Genomic DNA, 20,582 nt, shown 5'->3' with positions numbered 1-20,582 from the left:
CCGCAGTGACCACATCCCTCCAGGTTGCCTTGGAAACACTCCTCAGGACAGGGGTGCCAGCACAGTTGCTCAGCAATAGGTGGTGCCCTCCCTTCCGCCTTCATCTGAGACTTCTGCCCAGTGTCTTTCCGCCTTTCCAAAGGCACTAGGAAGAGCTACTCTGAAGGAAGAGGGGAGCCCAGACTGAACGACGTGAGGTGAGGCGAGCAGAAACCCCTCATGGGCGGGAACCCCTGGGGGCAGCAGCCATCACTTCCTCTGTAAGACCCGTGGGGCCCAGGGGATGGGAGGAAGACGCCCTGGGGGCCCTTGGAGCTTTGTCTGAGGGACCCTGGGTTTGGGGGGAAATGGGGCTTCTGGGTAGGGACTGGGGGTTCAGAGCAGGAGGGCCTGGCTGCAGGCCTCGGTGGGCCGCCTGATTTGCTCGCCATCTGACTCCTCTGGTTCTTTCTGGGTCCCCTCTGCTCGTGTCCCTGCCTGGGTCTGTTTCTGAGGCCCGATTCCCAGTCCCCGGACTTCTGTCTCCCTCCCAGCTCCTGTCTGGGCCCTCACGGCCTCTCTCCCTCTAGATGGTGCTTCCTCTCCTGACCCTGTCTCTCCGGGTGCCTTCAACTCCTGAGCAGCCCTCTGGGTACATGGAGGGGCCCTCTGCATCAGAGCCGGGCTCGTGGTCCCCACTGCCCTGTGGACCCTGCATCCCCATCATGCTGGCCCTGGCCTGCCTGGCCGCCCTCTTCCTCCTCACCACGTTTGTGCTGGCCGAGCGCCTATTCCGCCGCTCTCTGCACCCAGACCCCAGCAGCCGCGCACCCACCCTGGTCTGGCGTCCTGGAGGGGAGCTGTGGATCGAGCCCACAGGCACCCCCAGAGAGCGCTCCGAGGACTGGTATGGCTCTGTGGTCCCCTTAATGATGGACCAGGCTCCAAACCCTCCTACCCCCGGGGGCACCTTGGAGGCCCGAGCAACAGCCCCACCTGCCCCTTCAATTCCACACTTCCCTCCCAAGTCCTTAGCCCCTCAGCCCCCGCCCAAACCCCAGGTCAGCAGCACCTTCTGGGGTCCCCAGGTCTGGCAGGAGAGGTCCCACGCCCCAGGCCTGGTGAGCTGGGCTGAGCCTGAACAGAGGCCCGATGCCAGTGTGTATCTGGGGAGCCCCCAGGCTCAAAGGCAGAGGCCAGGAAGCCCCGATCCTGAGTGGGGCCTCCAGCCTCGGGTCACCTTGGAGCAGATCTCAGCTTTCTGGAGGCGGGAAAGCCGGACCAGTGTGGGTTTCTGAATCCCCAGGGCCTGGAGGACGAGCCTCCCAGAGCACTGAGGAAGGCCCACCCTCTTAAAGACTTTGAGACCCTGAGGCTCTAGCCGGGGAACCCAGCTGGCACCTGAAGCAGCCTCAGGAAAGCTTGCCCCAGGTTTTTCACATCTGGATTTCAATTCCACTGGATTTGGGTTTGGGCAGGCTGGGTGTGGACAGAGCCTGTGCTGCAGAGGAAGTCGAGAGGTGCCGAGAACTGGAGGTGGGGCTGACTCTGGGCCAGAAGCCAGGAAATCACACTGCTGGTGAAGAACTCAAGGTACCAGCCAGGCATGGAACACCATCACCACAGGTGCCTCTAGTATGCATCTAAGATGCCAGTGTCAGAAGGAAGGGGTCCCACAGATCCTCAAGTACAGACAGTGCGGTGGTGACCAGTGTCAGCGGTGCTAGCAGGAGATGACAGGAATCCAGCTTCCAGAGCCACAAACCATCCCTCCAGGAAAACGCATAAAGAGAGGCCAAGACCAGGCAGAGGAGCATCTTCTATATATGAACTGTGACTTTGAGCCCCAGCTCACAGTAGGAAACTTGAGGAGCCAAACTGGAGAGACGCGCTCTGGCATGCAGCGGGGACCCGGAGTCCAAACCATCGGACTTGTCTGCCTGTCCTCTGTAAGACTGACACATGCCAGCCGTCGGAATCTTACCCCTCCAGGTGAGGGAGCCCTGGGTCAAGGAGATCTGAGGTTGATCCAATGTGCAAAGAGTGCTGTCCCAGGCCAGGGTGGCTCCCAGGACATGCCTCTGGCCATCTTCCCTCCCAGCTTGCTGGGCTGTTCCAGAGAGACAGAGTTCCCCCCAGACGGGCTTACTTATAACGCTCCACCTGAGAAACGGAGCCCCAAAATGTCCTTGGTCCTAAAGCCATCTGTATCAGCTGACCTCCTCTTTGGGAGGAGGTCCAGGGGCTGGGGACAGACGGAGTTTCCATTCCCCAGAGGTCTGATTTCCCGAAAGGTAGGATGTTTGCCATATCAGTTTACCACCTGTACCCTTATTTACTTTACACTTTCCTTTACATTGGTTTCCTATTTGCGTAATAAATTTATTTTCAAAGGAATCTTTTTTTGGATCACCTCTGTAAATGGAAAGCCATTATCACTTGCCATAAATAGAAGGTAACACATGAAAAGAAATACAATGTAAACAAAGATTTTAAAGTCTAAGTGGACACTGTTTCCTGCTGGAGGCACTGACCCACGGATGGGTTCTTTTCTTTGTTAAAAGGAACGGATGGGATCAAATATATGGTGATGGAAGGAGAACTGACTCTGGGTGGTGAACACACAATGGGACTTATAGATGATGTAATACAGAATTGTACACCTGAAATCTATGTAATTTTACTAACAATTGTCACCCCAATAAATTAAAAAAAAAAAAAATGGAACGGATGGGTGAGCAAGTGTTAGATGTTCTGGCGCCACCCCGAGGCCTTCTCCGGAAGTACAGCCGCCGAGGGCCCCGCCCAGGGAGCTGAGACCGCGCTACTTAATGCCGTCCAAGGCGACCCACGCCAGGGAAACGCTGCTGGGCAGAGAAGCCAACACTCGGATCTTCCTGCTTAGTCCTTGACCCCCCCCACACACCCTTTTGATGCCAGAACAGAAGTTGAAGGAGCAGCAGGGGACTGAGAAGCCCCCAGGCTGAGGGACTTCCCCGAGGTGCCCTCACCCAGCACCCAGCACCGGTCACCCCACACCTTCCCTGAGCCAGGCCCTGGGGGCGGTGGAACCAGACCTGGCTCCCCTCCAGGAGCTCACCATTTCTCTAGAGGCAGGGCTGGGGTGGAAGGGCATGAGATAAGAAGGGACACATAACTGATACAAGGCAGGGCTCTTGTCCCTTACCAGCTGGGTAACCATGTCACTGCTGGTCACCATCAGCTGCCAGGACGTGGCTGTGGGGATTCTATCCACGATGAGTGGTCAGTCCACCCAGGAAACAACGATCAGAGCTCAGATGTCAGCACACCAAGAGCTCAGCAGAAGCAGGACAGAGGGGAAGGGACACCTGAGCCAGGCCCCCAGGCCTCCATCTGGCTCTGTCACCCACTCACGTGGGTGGGTGACACTTCAGAAAAAATGATTTTGATATTACAGGACCTCACAATCTGTCTGTACAACAAGAGAGTTGAAAATTGAACAAGACGCTCTATCAGGACTTTTCCAGTTGTGACATCTGAGGACGGTACAAAATGAAAGATACACGTGTGCATGGATGTTATCTTCCTCAGGCAGAGGAAGATAACTGTCCCCAAAGTCCTGCTGTCCCCCAAGTCCTCTTTGTATTCCCAGCCTCAGGACGTGGGCTAGAACAAAACAGGAGCCCAGGAAAGGAAAATGAATGAGCAAGTGGGTGGACAAAGAGATGTATCAGGTTTACCCTTTTTTCCTTTCTCTTTATCTTAAACCTGTCCCCCATCTTTTAAACATCACCTTCTGACTTTCTCACCTCAGGTGCTTCTTTTATTCTTTAGGCATGTGAAACACAGTTACCATCGGGTCCTTCATGCCATCATTCTGTTGTCTGGAGTTCTAGGGTGCTCAGTGGCATTCGTGATGATGGTTTGCTCTCATGCTTTTAATTTGGGCCTGTGAATTTGGCTCAGCAGGGCCTTATTAGTAGGAATCCATGTGACCAGTCAGAGGGGATGTCTCTCTAGAGAGGTTCTGTTTGCTCCTTCCCAGGATGCTTCAGGGGTATTACTGACGCTAGACCATATGATCTGCTCATGTCCTTTGGGCCTCTGAGACCATGCAGATGGTGTAAACAGGAAGGCAAATCCAAGTGAGGGCAAAGCTTTGGTTATGAATTCTTAGGGGAGACTTTTCTATTGCCCCCAGGTCTCAGGGGGAGTCAGCCACGGTTTCTTTTGTGCTGCGCAGACTGATGGGAAGGGTTTTTTTTCCTAGCCTATTCTTTCCCTGAAGGTGTCACCCTTGAAGGGGCTGAGCTTGTTATCAGGGTTTCAGTTTCCAGTGCCCCAGGCAAGGCCTCCTCTCCAATCTCTACGTGGATGTAAAACCCACGCCCATCATGGCCAAGCTCTGCAAGCACCAAACAGCTCACACAGCTCTGGTTATTTTTGTGTGTGGCTGCCGGGGATTCCCCTTACTTTCTTGAAACCCAGCTGTGTATTTTAAAGGATGTTTGCTTGTGGGTTTTTTTGTTTGTTTGTTTGTTTGTTTTGCAGCATTTCTAGATGTTTCATGGTAGGGATGTGTTTGTCAGCTGATGTCATTCACAAAACCCGAACTGTTTCCTCTATAAATAAGTTCAATCTCTCCCACCTTAAAACCACAGCTGACTAACAACTAATTCTCCATGGCTCACCATATAACATGACCTCTTGCCTCCTGCACAAACTTCTAGAAAGAGCTGTCTATCCTAGTAGTCCAGATTTTCTCATCTCCCCATCCCTCTACCACCTGCTGTAGGCTTCTGTACCCTTTCAGCACTCCACAGAAACTGCTTCCACCAAAATCATGGCCTACCTGTTTTAACCAAGGGACACCTTTCGGCCTCCTGTCGGCAGCGTTAGACATTTTGATTCTGCTCTTGACACATTCTCTTCCCTTAGCCTCTGTGACTCCATGTGGACCTGGCTTCTCTGCCCTCTCTCTGGCTATCCTGTCTGACTCTTCTGCCGGCTGCCATCCTCAGAGGCCGGCCTGTCCCGCACGGCTTCACTCTCCCTCGACACAGGGTCTCGGATGCCATGGCTTCCACTGCTGTCTCATGCGTTGGGGACCCCCCAAGTCTCTACTTCCAACTGGGGCAGACATGGTCCTCCTCTCTCTAGGTTTTCCATTGTTCTAAAGTGATAGTACCCGTGGGAAAGAAAAGATAGTTAACTAACAGATTACCTCAGAACCAGTCCATTGCCATTCCGGGGGTAGGCAATACTAGTCCCCGGGACAAAGTCAGACCCCCCCACAAAAGCAGGGCTCAGGAATTGACCTGCAGAAAGAGGCAGAGCCCAAGACATAGGTGAGTTGTGTGGATCAGGGATGGAGGTGAGAAGAGACCACGTGCCTGACTGCAGGGGGAGCGGCCACTCGGTGCCACCAATGCTGTTCGTCCTCTGACTCTTCAGCAGAAGCTAGAAATCAGAGATTGTAGGTAAAATCGGCCAAAATGTACACACTCACTCTCTCACACACACTCACACACTCACACTCACACGCTCACACACGCTCACACACGTACACACTCACACACTCACTCACACACACTCACACACACACACTCACAGGGAGCAAGCCTGGGGGCCACAGGAGCTCATGAACCATCAGCTGGAGACCTTACCTGAGCAGTGGGAACAAGCACTCCTGAAGTGGGTGTGGGGTGTCCCTCACTGTCTTGGCCTTTGGTGGCACAGCCTGCTCTCAGAAGGTCTTCAGTCAGGGTTGTCCCCACCTTCACATGATTGGCATTTGGGCCACCAAGAATTCTTGGCTACGGGAGGCTTTCCTGGGCACTGCAGGGCATTTAGCAGCCTCTCTGGCCTCTATCACTAGATGCCAGTAGCATCCCCTGGCTGTAACCCCAACCGTCTCCAGACCTCCCAAATGTCATCAACCGGGTGGAGAGGAGGGGGACCAGAAGTTCTGATCTAAGTGAAGCGTGTTAATGAATGAACACACCTGCTCACAGAGCTTGCAGCCTGTTTCAAGGATCGGACTCCTGGGGAACCAGACCCTCTCAGCTGCCAAAGAGAAGCACGTGGGCCTCCTCTTAATAATTTTCAGTGGCACCAAAAAGGACTAAGATGAAAAGACAAAACAACCAGCCTTGGAGGGAACAAATAAATAAGATCATGCACCCCCCATGAAACAACTGGAGGCTCCTAGGAAGATATTGCAATTGGAGAACAAGAAAACGTTCTGGAAATCACAACTGTGATCACCCAAATTAAAGTTAAGCACAAACAAACTCATAGATACAGAGAACATTTTGATGGTTGCCAGATGGGAGGGGGGTTGAAGAGGTGGGTGAAAAAGGGGAAGGAATTAAGAAGAACAAATTGGTTGTTACACAGTAGTCATGGAGATGTAGGGTACAGCACAGGGAATACAGTCAATAATATTGTAATAACCACGTATGGTGTCAGATGGGGACTAGACTAGTCAGGAGATCACTTCTTAAATTATATAAATGTCTAACCACTATGCTGTACACCTGAAATTAATATAAAGTAATATTGAATGTCTCTGTAATTGAAAAATTTTAAAAGGAGGAAAAAGGTGGAGGGGCATAAGAGGCCCACATTTGCAGGTATAAAACAAATACGTCATGGAGATGTAATGTACAGCCTGGGGAATAGAGTCAATAATACTGTGACAGCGTGGGACGGTGTCAGATGGTTGCCGGACTTCTCGTGATGATATAAATATATAGGTATATAAATGTTGAATAACTATTGTGTACACCTGAAGCTATTAGGTTGCTGCAAAAGTAATTGCGGTTTAAAAGGTTAAAAATAATTGCAAAGATCAAATATATGGTGATGGAAGGAGAACTGACTGGGTGGTGAACACACAATGGGATTTACAGATGATGTAATACAGAATTCTACACCTGAAATCTATGTAATTTTACTAACAATTGTCACCCCAAGAAATTAAAAAAATAATAATTGCAAAAACCGCAATTACTTTTGCACCATCCTAACATAATATAGTATGTTAGCTATATTTTAATAAAAGTCTTTTTAAAAAGTTCATCGAAAGAAGGTATGGGGGCAAAGAGTTTTTAAACATCTGTCAGGACGTAGAGCAAAATAACAACGAAATGGAAAACAAGAAAGAAAAGTTAAGAGACGAAGGATCATTCCATTCACTATTCATCTAACAGAAGTCCAGAGAAAACGGAGGGAAGGAAATAAGCACGTTTGCATTCAACTGGGAAAAACATTTCAAGTGGAGATGAGAGGTCTGTGGAGCTGCCCTCACCTGGCCACATTCTGGAATCACCCGCCACCAGGGGAGCTCTTGGAAGCACGGCCTGGAGTCCCCACTTCTCGCTTCTCGCCAAGGTGGACGGGCAGAGGGGACCGGGTTATTCTGCCTGAAGCAACCGCCACCCCCCTCACAAAACAAGGCAAAATACGAAAATACGTGAAACAACTGTAATTGAAATAGGCGGTACACCTGAAATTAATATAATTAAAATAAGTAGTTTTCAAAACACCGGACACCGAGCATTGAAAGATAGTAATAAAAACAAGCCCCAGAGACAGAGGAAAACAATCAAGTCTTCACCTTGTAGGATGGCCCTGCTTATGCTTTGAGAACTTCCAAACTGCAGGCAGGGGTCGGGGGTGGGGGGTGAAGTGGGACTCAAGAGGACTTCCTGAGCCGAGAGAATGGAGCTGAGAGTCCAAGGAGACCACAGCAGCTAGAGGTGGGAGAACAGAACACAGAGAAGAGCGAGTTGCCCAGGGAGAACCCCAAGATCTGCAGAAGGGCCCCCTGGAGTAGTCAGCAGAGAATTAATCAGCACACGTGTGTGAGGAAAGTGCCAGGGCCCCCGGAAGAATTAGAAGGAGCTCTGCCCAGGGCTCACACAGGCCAGGGCCGCTCCCAGCAACCGGACTGGGTCAACTACACAGGGAGGTGTTGGCTTAGCAGTGAGGAGTAATTAACCCTGAGACTGAGCTCTGCTCTGAACCTGCCTGACAAATCACACGCATCACAAAAATACCTGGTGTTCAACGAGGTAAAATTTGGGCAAGCAAGCAAAGATCACTATCCACATGCAAAGAGGCCACAAAACGTGACTCATACTGAGAATAATCAACCAATTGATTATTCTGAACCCAGGACTGACACAAATGTTGGAAGGAGCAGAGAAGGACATTAAAATGGCTACTCTAACCGTATTCTGTATGTTTAAAACAGGCAGAGACATGGCGATATGAAAAAAGATATAAATTAAATTTCTAGACATGAAAATGACAATATTGGAAAAGTACACTGGGAATAACAGATTGGACACTGCAGAAGAAAAGCTTAGCTAAGTTGAAGACATAGCAACAGAAATGATCTAAAATGAAACCTACAGAGAGAAAATACTTTTAAAAAATGAAAAGTACATCAGTGAGCTGTTGTGGAGCTGCCTGCGATGTGAGTAACTGGAGTGGAAGGAGAGACATGAGGGCACAGAAAGAATATTTTAACAAGTAATGGCTGAACAATTTCCACATTGCTGAAAATTATAAACCTACATATCCAAGGAGCTCAACAAACCTCACCCACAAGGTTCTAGAGAATGCACCCATCAAAACAAGGGACAAAGCAAGAAAGAGGGAGACATGGAATCCTGGAAACTAGGGATCCAACTCAAGAAAGACATGAAGGAGATTGAAACAACTACTTGACTCGGAGCTGACGGGTCCTGGAAAAACACACTTAAATAAATAAAAGTAAAAAAAAAAAAAAAAAAAAAGACATGGAAGAAGTCACAGCAGATGAAGCGAGCTCTCAAGGAGACAGCTACGAGTATACAGCAGGCCTGGACAAGAACCACTCCAGACGGAGGCAGGTCAGAAGGCTACCGAAAGGGGTCTTTAAGAAAATTAAGCCATTAGAAAATGTAACGTGTTTGAACGAAATGAGACATCTAACCCTCAAGGCAGAGTTTAGGCTTGAGTTAGTGTTATACATACAAAGCAAACAAATAAAACAACAAAGATGCTTTCCTTTGGTTAAAAAGCAGCCAAATATCCACAAGTGACTTGTGGATAACTCTTTGCAGGGGCTAAGGCTTCTGTTTCAGGTCAGAGGAGGGAAGAGGTTACCCAGCGACCCACCAAACTAGAGATATATACGAAGATCTCTTTACCCCTCATCATTTTCTGGGTGTGCTGTGCTCGAGTCCAGTGATCTAAAGAGCCCTGCGTTTCTGAAATAAACAAAGCCTGCGTTATCTGGGGAAAATCCGATTGGTAGAGCGATTGATGGAGAAGTTATTCACAGCCTCATGGTCAGCTCTTCCTCAGTACTTGGTAGTTTGGTCTCACACGTTGAGCTACTGAAAGCCACAGAAAGCAGGTCTTAAATGTTACTGAGGGGGTGGCTGGTTAGCTCAGTGGGTTAGAGAGTGGTGCTAATAACACCAAGGTCTCAGTTTCGATCCCCACATGGGCCACCATGAGTTGTGCCTTCCTTAAAAAAGCAAATAAAATAAAATCATTATTAAAAAAAAAATGTTACTGAGTAACTGTCAAAATGATCTATTACTCAGGAAGTGATTGGAACAACATATGGAGGTGTTGAAACATGTATGGAATTTTACCTACCATCTTGTCTTTTTTTTTCTTAATTTTAAAAAATTTATGTAAGATGCCATTAATTCAAAAGAACAAGACAAACAACTGAAAGAACAAAAACTCATAGACATCGACAATAGTTTATGGGTTACCAGAGGGTAAGGGGGCAGGGGGAAGCGGGGCTCTAGAAGAGGGTAAATGGGGTCTAATATATGGTGATGGAAAAAGAACTGACTCTGGGTGGTGAACACACAATGTGAGATATAGATAATGTATTACAGAACTGTACACCTGAAATCTATGTAACTTTACTAACAATTGTCACCCCAATAAATTTTAATTTAAAGAAAAAAATTTAAAAGACGATGCCATTAATTGTAAAACACAAACGATCACTCAAGAAGAAAACTGTCAATTAAACTATGACCAACGCTCTCTTATCACTTACCGTTTCTATTTTATACTTGTAGAAAGAGCTCTTTAGGATTCATTTCAATGTAGAGTACTATGTTTTGTCTGTAACCTGCATGCACAGGCCACAGCAGCTACCCGATGGCTGATGCCTGGTTGACAGTGGCCATTAGATACCATTGATTAAAGATGTACTTTGACTTCAGAGAAGGCAGTGTGTGGGGGGAAAAGTGCATCTTAGAACAAATGAACTATGGTAATTTCTAACATTTACTGAGTACATATTATGCGTGAATTATCACCGAAAGAAATCCATGAGGTTAATCATTTATTAGACCCATTTTACAGATTTGACAACTGAGGTGAGCAGAGGTAAAGTCAGCCCTTCGGGGTTACACAGCATGAAGTGGCAGAGTCAGATATTAGCCCAGGCTAACACTGAGAGTGTCCTGTTGGCCACTGTTCTTAAAGATATGTGACGTTGAGGGTCTCGGGAAACCATGTTATCCCATTGCCGGTGTCACCTCTTCAGCTTTAGGACAGGCGGCATGGGGCACTGGAGTGGTCCCTTCAGCAAACAGCTTGAGGGAGAAGTCCAGGGCCGGGGCAGCCTGGGTCAGCATCCCCAAAGAGATGACATCTATGTGTGGCCCGCAGAACTGAGGGAGATTCTCCAGCGTGATGCCCCCACTGGCCTCCACGCGCACGCTTGGGAACTGGGCCTTCAGCACTTCAGCCGTGAGGTGCAGCTCCTTGGAGACACAAACCGAGGGGAAGTAAGAGCCCCCACCATGGCCCTTTCCCAGGGAGGAGACCCTGCCTTACCTCCGGCCTGAAGTTGTCCAGCAAGATAAGGTCCGCTCCCGCCTCAGCCGCCTGCAAAGCCTCCTGTAGGCTGCTGCACTCCACCTCCACCTTCAGGGCGAAGTTAGCCGCCCGCCGGGCCCCTTGCACCGCCTGACGGGCAGGGAGGGGGAACAGTGAGAACAGAGAGCTGGGACTGGCATTCCAAGGGCCCCAGAAGAATAACAAGCTTGGGAGTAACGAGGAAACCGGGCATCGGGATGGTTTCTTTCATAGTCGGTGAAACCACATGACCACTTTCGTGGGTCCAAAAACATGGCCAATATCAGCACTATTTTGTATTTGGACCTGAGTTCAATTGACTTAGAAAATTAAAATAGGAAGGGTTTTCAAAAATATAGTCACAAATGGGAAACAGGTCCAGGGACGCAGAGTGACCTGCCCAAGGTGGTAGAGCCATCAACACCAGGCTCCCAAGGTTTGTCCTTTGGTTTTGAACATCGTACCAAGGAGCAGAAGAACACGTGTAGAGAAGCAAATCCAACCCATTTTACAGATGGAGCGACTGAGGGGTCCAGGAGTCTCACCCCGATTCCAGGCCAGGGCTCTGGTAGAGGGAAGGGCTGTGATGGGGGTGGGGGCAGGGCCAGGGCAGGGGCTCAGCCGGACATACACCTTTTTCACACCACCGGCTGCCACGACGTGGTTGTCCTTCACCATCACCAGCCCTGCCAAGTCATAGCGGTGGGGGGCGGCTCCACCCACAAGGAGCCCATACTTCTCTACCAGCCGGAAGCCTGGCGTGGTCTTCCTGGTACCGGCCACATGTCCGGCCCAGCCAGTCCCCCTGGCAGCTGCCACCGCAGCAGCTGCAGAGCTGGCAACTCCACTGCAGCGGGCAAGCATGTTTAGGGCCACCCGCTCCCCCAGCAGTAGGCAGTGGGCAGGGCCCCGGACCTCGGCCACCTTGGCCACAGGCACCAACTTTGATCCCTCGGGGAGGAACCAGGAGACCTGGCAGTTGACTTGGGCAAAGATGGCATCGAAGAAAGGCCTCCCGGCCAGGACCCCGGGGGATTTGGCCCACAGTGCCGCCTGCGAGGGGGCTGCCCCTGTGACCAAGGCTGTGTAGTTGAGGCTGGGACAGTCCTCATGGAGCCAGCTGTCGGCCAGGGCAGCCAGAGTGGTAGGGGGGAGCAAGAGCGCCAGGCCTGTGAAGGAGACAGAGAGAGCACAGCATGACGTTCCGGCTGCCCTTCTTGTAGTCAGGGGTGATTGTCAAAATATAGTTGACCCTTGAACTTGGGGGTTAGGGATGGCAACCCCCATGCCATCGAAAACTCCCATATAACTTTTGACTCCCCCAGAGCTAAGTATCAGCAGGGGATTGGTCTCAGAAGCTCTCCACCAAAACCAAAATTCACTGATGCTCAAGTCCCCCATATAAAAAGGCGTAGAGCAATGCATCCGCGGACTCCCAACCATGGATCAAAAACAGCACAGATTAAAAAAAAAAAAAGAAAAGAAAAAAAAAGTACAGGTATTTATTGAAAAGAACCCACACCAGTGCCTGGGCACAGTTCAAACTGGTGTTGTTCTAGGGTCAATTGGTTTAACAATCAGCTAAGCTGGCCAATCAGGGTAAAGATCTGGGGGTCCCCAGAGAGAGGCCGGGGTGCTGGGCGGGCCCTGTGGGCTGGTCAGGAGTGCCTGATTGAGCAAATGAAAACACAGGACGCCCTGTTAAATTTAGATTTCTGACAAACATCAAAGACGATATATCCTAGGCGATGTTTAGAACATACATATACTTAAAAATTATCTGTTGGTTATTTGAAATTCAAATTTTAACTACGTCCAATATTTTTTCTGGCAGACCTGGTGCTGGATCCACAGCTATTCACCAGGTAGGAGAGAGCAGGCACCACCTGAGAGCACCCTGCAGCCCTGCATAGAAGGATTAGTTAAGAGAAGTTAATGCTCCAGGGGAATGTGAGCTGTGGGTCTTTTTCATTCCAGTCTTCACAGCACCAAATGTTCTAAAGCTGGGGATTTCGCTTTTTACAGAGACTGAGGAACAGAGAGGAAAGGCAAGGAGGCTGAGGTCACACAGCGAACTGGCGGCAGTCAGACCAGCCAGGCCTTGTGGTCCTGGCTGGCGGTTCCTCTGCCTTTGCCCTCAGCTTGGATACCTCTGCCACCCGTCATCTTTCTAGAGATGGGGGCTGCCCAAGGAGGCGAAAGCACGGGAAATTGGGTTTGAACCCCTGCTGTGTGAGACATAGCTTCAGGAGTGTGGGCGAGTCCTTTGCCTGTAAAATAAGAGTTATGGGCGTGGTGGTGGTTAAGGTCCTTCCTGTCCGCGGGTATCAGCTAAGGCGCCCCTCATGCCTGTTGAATGAACGTTGCTTCTTCCCCAAAGCACCCAATCTTCTCCACCCCCACCCTCAGCCACAGTCCTGTGATGGAACCTGACCCTCTTTCCCCAGATTGTGGGAAAAGAGCTAGCTGTGGCCTGGCTGGGGGCTGGGAACAAAGTCAGTAAAAGGGACAGAGTCCCCACTGTCCCGGGTCCAGCCAGGCAAAAGGCCGGCGAACAAACGGCAGAGATGCAGAGGCCCCCACTCCATTCAGATTTTGTGCAGTGGGATTTGTTTTTCAAAGCGCATTTGAAGCCCTTCAACTGGTGAGTATCAGATAAACTAACTGATGCATCTATGCAATGAAACTCTACTCTGCAAAAAACAAAGGGACCAGCTCCTGATACAAGCAAGAGGGATGCATCTCAGATGCATTGTCCTAAGAAGCTGGCTTCAAAGGCCTACATGCCATTTGAGTCTGTCCATGTGACCTTCTAGAAACGGCAAACCAATAACCACAAAGAGAGCAGTGTTTGCCCGGGGTGGGGGAGGGACTGGCCACAGAGGGGCAGCACCACAGAGGTTTCTGGATGTGATTGAGCTGTTCCAGATCTTGTCTCTGATGGTGACTGTATGACTGATGCATTTATCAACACTTGTACAACTTCCGAGAGGAAAGGGTGAATTTTACTTTCTGTAATTCTAGCTCATTACACCAGACTTTAAAATTAAACCATAAACAAGTCAATTGAAGGGGATCACTCTCCCACGTAAAACCCCACTTTCATTGCATTAGCTCCAGCTCTCTTGACTTCTTTCCATTTTCCATTTATTCTTTGACAAATCTTTACTGAGCATCTGCTGGGTGCCAGGTACTTAGTATTTTTACGTGACAGAGTGGGCAGCTCTTTCTCTTAGCTTTTAGGCCTTCGACTTTGCTGTTCCAGGGTTTTGTCTCTACCTGGTAGTCCTTTCCTTTACCCTCCCCCCACACTCCCCGTTACCCTCTCCCTCCTCTTTTAGGTCTTCTCTTAGACATCCCTTCCTCAGCGAGGGGCTCTCCTAGACCCCATAAATTGGGTGACATGCTCACTCAGCTCCTGCTTCACCTGTCATCACACTCTATTCTTGTTTCCTCTCTGGGGACCAAGATTTGTCCATCCAGAGAGTTTTCTTGTGCCAAGTGCTTAGTACACCAAATCATACAAATGTGCTGCTTTATTTATTGGTCAAAAACAGTCAGATATATGGGCCGGCCCGGTGGCTCAGGCGGTTAGAGCTCCATGCTCCTAACTCCAAAGGCTGCCGGTTCGATTCCCACATGGGCCAGTGGGCTCTCAACCACAAGGTTGCCAGTTCAGTTCCTCAACTCCCACAAGGGATGGTGGGCTCTGCCCCCTGCAACTAAGATTGAACACGGCACCTTGAGCTGAGCTGCCTCCCGGATGGCTCAGTTGGTTGGAGCGCATCCTCTCAACCACAAAGTTGCCTGTTCTACTCCCGCAAGGGATGGTGGGCTGTGCCCCCTGCAACTAGCAACGGCAACTGGACCTGGAGCTGAGCTGCGCCCTCCACAACTAAGACTGAAAGGACAACAACTTGACTTGGAAAAAAGTCCTGGAAGTACACACTGTTCCCCAATAAAGTCCTGTTCCCCTTCCCCAATAAAATCTTTAAAAAAAAAAAACAAAACAGTCAGATATAGGCAATGTCATATCATTTTGCTTCATACTAAGTGTTCAGGGAGCTTTATCCAAGCAGAGGCCACATAGCAGAATGAATCATTTAGTTGGGGGCAGAGAGGAAGGCATGATTATGAAGTTCTCTAGAAGGGTCCCTTCAGCCACCAACTGGAGCTGGGTTGGGAGGCAAAGGGAGGCGGAGGCACTTGGCCGGAAGAAAAGTGACAAAGCCCTTGAATCTGGGAGATAAACACAGGAATAGCAAGCAGTTGGCAAAGGTGAGAGTCGTTCCTAAGGGAGTACCTTCCAGAATTAGCAGCTCCTAAGAGGGAGAAGCCTTGCGTTTCTGCCCTTGAGAAGCTGAAAACTGACATACAGAGTTGTTCAGGGAGATTGGGGACACCAGAAGGCAGCCACCTGCCCTGCCTGTGCTGCACCAGCTGTGGGCACCACGGTTCTCTCACCCACTCTCTGCGGAAACTCAACACAAGGCATCTTCCCATTTTACAAGTATGGAAACGGGATCTCAAGGAGGCTCCTAAATCGTGTCCTGGTGACGCAGCTTATAAGCAGCAGAGCTAGGGGAAATGAATGACTTTGGTTTTGCAGATACAAAGGTTGAGATGCCAGAGGGGAATGTGGGTGGCCATGTCCAGACAGTGGGCAGAAGGGTGGTTCTAGAGTTCTGACGAAATACAGGGGTGAGGAAAGGAGATCTGGGAGCCACCAACACATGTGGACGGTTACTGAGCAGAGCAGTGGGTAAGAGCTCCAGCTCAGGGAAGGAGAGGAGGGCTCTGGAAAACACCAGAGGTGTTTATAGAGGTGTGGCTGTCACAGAGAGAAGCAGCCCCAGGGGGGAGTGGGTGTCTGGATTCCAAGAAGTAGATTGTGAGCAAGACGCAAGAAGGAAGGCTGAAATGGGGACTGGACTTTGCAACTGGGCAGCCTTGGACAGAGCAGTTTTGGTTCTGTGGGGTTGGGGACAAACCACATTGTCATCGTGGCGATCTATATGAGAGGCGACGAAGTGGAAGCCAGCGGTGTGGACCCTCCTTTCCGCGGAGGTGGAGACAGCAGGGACCTTCTACGTTGGCTGCACGGTAGAACTTTCTAGACTCTGCTGCACACGGCCCATTCCAGACCACCTGAATCAGAATCTTTGGGGGAGGTTTTGGAGGAGCTCCCCCCTTGACTCAGATGCAGATGAGGGTGAAGAACCAATGCTCACACAAGTCCCCACCTGGCACGCCTCGGTTTATGTGAAATGTCCAGAAGAGGCAAACTGAGAGAAACATTAGGATAGTGTTTGGCTGGGAATGAACTCAGAACGGCATGAGGTCTTATTGGGGTGATGGAAATGGTCTGTGGAGAGTGATGGCTACTCAACTTGGTACATTGACTGACAAATCATTAAATAGTCCACTTGCACAAGCAAATAAGAACCAGTGCTCTGCTGGAAGGCAGGAGCCATTCTGCAATCGCAGGGAACCAGGGGGGAGGTGTTGGGCATCAAATTCAAAACCAAGAAGCAAAACAGCCAGACGCTGGACGCTGCTGGTGGGAGAACACACCACAAACCGTGCAACACTCTCGCCAAAACAGCTGCACCAGAGTCAGATCAGACTTCTAGACGCAACCACCAATTTACAAGAAAACCAGAGGACAGAGAGACTTGTCAAAGTATCCAACAGGCATACAACCAGCAAAATTCAGAGTTTCAAAGGAAACTCTAGCAAAGGATAACCTGATGTCCTCAGCAAATACACGGCAAGGAAAACAAAGATGAAAACAGTCTTCAAACACATACTAACCAATCACTGTGCCTGGCTCTTACGTGGATCCTAATTCAAACATACACATTGAAATCAAATTGGAACACTGATGACCAAATTTGATCACTGACTGGATATTTAATAACATGAAGGGAATTTTTTTTTTTAGAAATCTAGTTGTGATTATTGTGATTGTAATAAAAGAAAACTCCTTATTCTTTTAGAAGATACATGCTGAGAATACAGGCTCTCCTAATTCGCAGCCCTGAATGAAAGGTACTTGGGGGGCGGGGGGAACCACTGCAGCTGCCTGGGGAGGGCTGGTGCAGAGGACATGGGGGAAGCTGTCACACAGAGGGGGGCAGCTGTCATGCCCTGTTCGGCTTTCTGCCCTTGCAGTTGTTACATGTAAGAGTTCTCACAAGATGGCTGGACTTGCGAGGTTATAGTTTTACCTGTGGGATGTAGCCTTCTTCTCTCAAGGCAATACTTTCTTAATTGGTTGTCCAGAGTTTTATTAAAATTGGCATCAACGTTTCTAGGGGATACAAAAGCATCGTGGGATATTTCTTGCACTGCTCTGTATACAAATTACATAAGAGGATACAGAGAAACTGAAGGTTCTGGCACAATATCTGACGATTTCCCCCACGGGCACTTTGGCTGGACTTGTCTCCTGTTTCTGTGTTGCCCTAACAGGACAGTCTCCTTGCCAGGAGGGATCAGAACTTCCACGCTTCAGCTTTCCTTCAATCATTTAACACACACTTAAGCGTGACTTTGACGGGTAGGCACAAAGGGAGGCTCTCCGAATGGACCTACAACGAATATAACAAGTCTTTGTTCTTAATTGGATGTGTAACGATGTGGCCAGGCTTATATGAGCAGTGGTGTTATATGAGACTCACAGTGTCTTCCAGCTAAAACCAGGTAATGACGGTTTCCCCTAACTTACAGGAAACATTAACTTCGCTAGATGTTGTCAGTTTCCAAGGTTTTGCCTTTATCAATTTTTCTTACAACTCCGGTGCCTACTTGTCTACAATGGAATCGGGAATGACATAAGTTGTCATAATAACAACTAACCACTTTTACTCTCCTTCCTGGGCACCATCTCAAGCATTTTATCTATATATTAACACATTTAATCCTCACAACGACCATATGGGAATAGTATTGCTCTCCCCATTTTACAGATCAGGAAACTGAGGCACAGGAAGGGTCACACAGCTGGGAAGTGTGGAGTCAGGAATGGAAGCCCAGCAGGCTGGCTCCAGAGTCCCCTCCCTGACCCCTCCTCATCACACTGTCACTTAATTTAAAACTAAATTATACTTTTAAATGATTATATGTGCATTATGTCAATATTCACAGTTCTGCAAGCCACAATCAGGGTTCCGAGTAGGAACAGCCTGGATTGGGAGCCAAACGCCTGGATTGAGGTCCTAGCTCCACTACCCGTACGCTGGGCAACCTCAGGCAGTTTGCTGAACTCTGGGGTCAGTTCCCCAGGAAATCCCAGGGCCGCAAATGAGGAGGGAAGGCGGTGATTTGTATAAAGTGCCTGAGCCAATGCCTGGCCAGCAGTCTTTGAGCCCAGGTGTCTGACTCTAGCGGCCTTGTTCTTCCATCTATTTATCTGTCAGTCCATTTGGCAAACACCAGGTGGAGACAGAGGCTGGCCAGATGAATATTCTTTTCTTTCCCCTTCTCCAGCCAAAGAAGAGAAATGACCTCCAATTAGGGCCCAAGGCAACTGCCCATCACACAAGCGGTAAAACATGTCGAGAATTTCCGAGCAATTAGAGTAGCAACAGAGAAGCCTGGGGTTGGATGGGGCCAGCCTGAGCAGGGCTTGAATGGCAGGAAAGAGAGGGTTTTGTTCAACAGGAAAGGGGGAAATCACTAACACTTTTGACGATCAAAAATGTACTTTGAAGTTTACATATTTCAGTTGCGCCTGGGGGTCCTAAAAGATGTAAGTTGGGGGGCTGTTGCAACAGCTGGGCAAGAAAACAGTGAGCCAGGGTGATGTGCAATGGGAGGGCGTCCCTCCCGAGGCTGTAAGAAAGAGGGCCCACCGCCTGCCTGCACCCCGCCTGCACCCCGCCTGCACCCCGCCCTGCTCGCACATTGGCCAAGTCTGACCTCTCCGCTGTTTCTCACCAGCCTGCCATCTGCTTCCGCCCCAGCTCCATCCTCGCCCCCTCGCTCCCCCAGTTCCTCAGCTTCTGCCTCACCCCCGTGAGGTTTAAACCACTCCCTCCTGGTTTAATTCCTGCAGCTCAGTGACCCCAGCACTAGCCCTTCTCAGCTGAACACTAGGTGTTGTCACAGGCACGAAGACAGCCGCAAAGGATGCCTCCACCAGGCCGCTGCCCCTGGGAGGGGGCACCGGAATGGAAGAGGCGCAGGGAACGCGATGGAGGTCAATCCACAGGACATGGCAACTGTCTAGATATTGGGGTGTAAGGGACAGAGAGCAGTGAGAGCTGACCCTGAGCTGTCCAGCCTGAGTAGCAGGATGGTGAGGCATGAACACAGAGCTGGTGTGGGAGGAAGACCAAGTTTGGCACGGTGGGGAGACAGACACACAGGCTTCCAGACTGGGGGCTGGAACCTGGGTTGCGCTTAGCGCTGGACAGACAGGTGTGGGGGCTCAACATCACCAGCGTAACTACCACAGGATGGGTCCTGAGTACCCTCCACCTGCATCATCTCATTGAATCCTGACCAAGCCCAAGGGAAGCCACTGTTTTCACTTATCAATGAAGAAACAGAGGCACAGCAAGGCCAAGCGTCTTGACTGAGGTCACACAGCCAGCATGTGGCCAGAACAGGACTTGAACTCAGGCTCTGAACCAAGAGCTTGTTGGGACCCCCAAGCAAAGGGGCTGGCAGTGAAGGGCCAGCAGAAACCTCAAACCAGGGGGTGGGTCAGCCCTGGGGAAGGATCCCAGGGAAAATGCAGAGAGCTCACAGAGGGAGTGGCCATCCATGCAGCCACTGCTGGTTTTCCCACAACCTCCTGAGCAAGGAAGTGTTATTGTCATTTTACAGAGGCCAGGAAATGAGGCTCTGAGAAGTCAGGTGACTTGCCTAAGGTCACACACCAGTTCCTGGTGGGGCCTGGATTGAATAGGAACCTGGCCCCCACCTTTCTGCATACAGCCTCCTCAGCAACAGTGCCCCACCCGGCTGAGGGTCACTGGCCTCAGCTCCCTCCCCCACCTGAGGCAGATGCCACAGGACTTTGCCTCCACTCCTCCCACCCCCCCGGGGCTGCTATCCAGGAACAAAGTCCACAGGTCGGCCTCCCAGGAGCTGTGCCCTCCTCCAGGCCACCCCTGACATTTGTTGGGGCTCAAGCCCCTTTCTTCCCCAGAGCTCTTTGGGACCCAGCAGAGAGGAGAAAGAAGAGTGAGAAGAGGATTTTGGAGGACAGAAAGGAACTCTCGGGGTTCAGAGAGGTTGGAGGGAGATGGGGGAGGTAGAGGAGTAGATGAGGACCAAAGACTTGGTCTTCCGGTGCGGGTGGAGGGAGAAGGGACTGAGATAAGCTGGGATGGGGAGAGAGGCAGGAGGGCTGCGGAGACGGTGGTGCAGGTGGTGTGGAAACGCAGAGGAGAGAGGTCTGGGGACTCGTTTACCTTCAGGGTCCATGACAGCTTGGAGCTGCAGAACGGGCATCAGCTGCTCAGATCCTAAATTCTGAGAGGCCTGAGGCTGGGGGCGGGGCCGCCAGAGGGAGGGGAGGGAGGAGCTGGTCTAACCTGCCCCCATCAGCCCTTCCCAAGCTCTCTGGGACTCCTTCTTGCCCTCGTCCAGAACACCTGCAGCTGTGCTTACCTCGTCTGCTTTCCATTCTCCGAGGGGAGGCTCTGTTGTGTAACCCTCCTTTCTGAGCCAGAAGTCCTGCTCTTCCCACACACCAAGCTCTCCCCCGGTGTGAGGCCATG

General features: G+C 50.3%; 2 protein-coding genes across 3 annotated transcripts; one reads left to right on the top strand and one right to left on the bottom strand.

The window, feature by feature from the left end:
- On the top strand, positions 1-2,638 carry C15H16orf54 (chromosome 15 C16orf54 homolog). 2 transcript variants are annotated; one of them, XM_033101009.1, is made up of 2 exons: positions 1-260; positions 570-2,638. In XM_033101009.1, the coding sequence occupies exon 2, from the start codon at positions 570-572 to the stop codon at positions 1,275-1,277; it is 708 nt and encodes a 235-aa protein (XP_032956900.1). In that variant the 5' UTR covers positions 1-260; the 3' UTR covers positions 1,278-2,638. The 2 variants fall into 2 exon arrangements, with proteins under 2 accessions (XP_032956900.1, XP_032956899.1); XM_033101008.1 differs by having other exon boundaries at positions 5-197.
- A 7,675-nt stretch (positions 2,639-10,313) lies between these two features.
- On the bottom strand, positions 10,314-20,379 carry QPRT (quinolinate phosphoribosyltransferase). The gene is made up of 4 exons (XM_033101656.1): positions 20,274-20,379; positions 11,482-12,017; positions 10,828-10,959; positions 10,314-10,754 (listed from the first exon to the last, which is right to left on the bottom strand). Exons 1-4 carry the CDS (start codon positions 20,311-20,313, stop codon positions 10,506-10,508), a joined length of 957 nt encoding a protein of 318 aa, XP_032957547.1. The 5' UTR covers positions 20,314-20,379; the 3' UTR covers positions 10,314-10,505.
- Positions 20,380-20,582: the final 203 nt, after the last annotated feature.

Source organism: Rhinolophus ferrumequinum (genome assembly GCF_004115265.2).
Source record: "Rhinolophus ferrumequinum isolate MPI-CBG mRhiFer1 chromosome 15 unlocalized genomic scaffold, mRhiFer1_v1.p scaffold_54_arrow_ctg1_1, whole genome shotgun sequence".
Classification (NCBI taxonomy): Eukaryota; Metazoa; Chordata; class Mammalia; order Chiroptera; family Rhinolophidae; genus Rhinolophus; species Rhinolophus ferrumequinum.
This window is presented reverse-complemented; position numbering and strand designations above follow the sequence as displayed.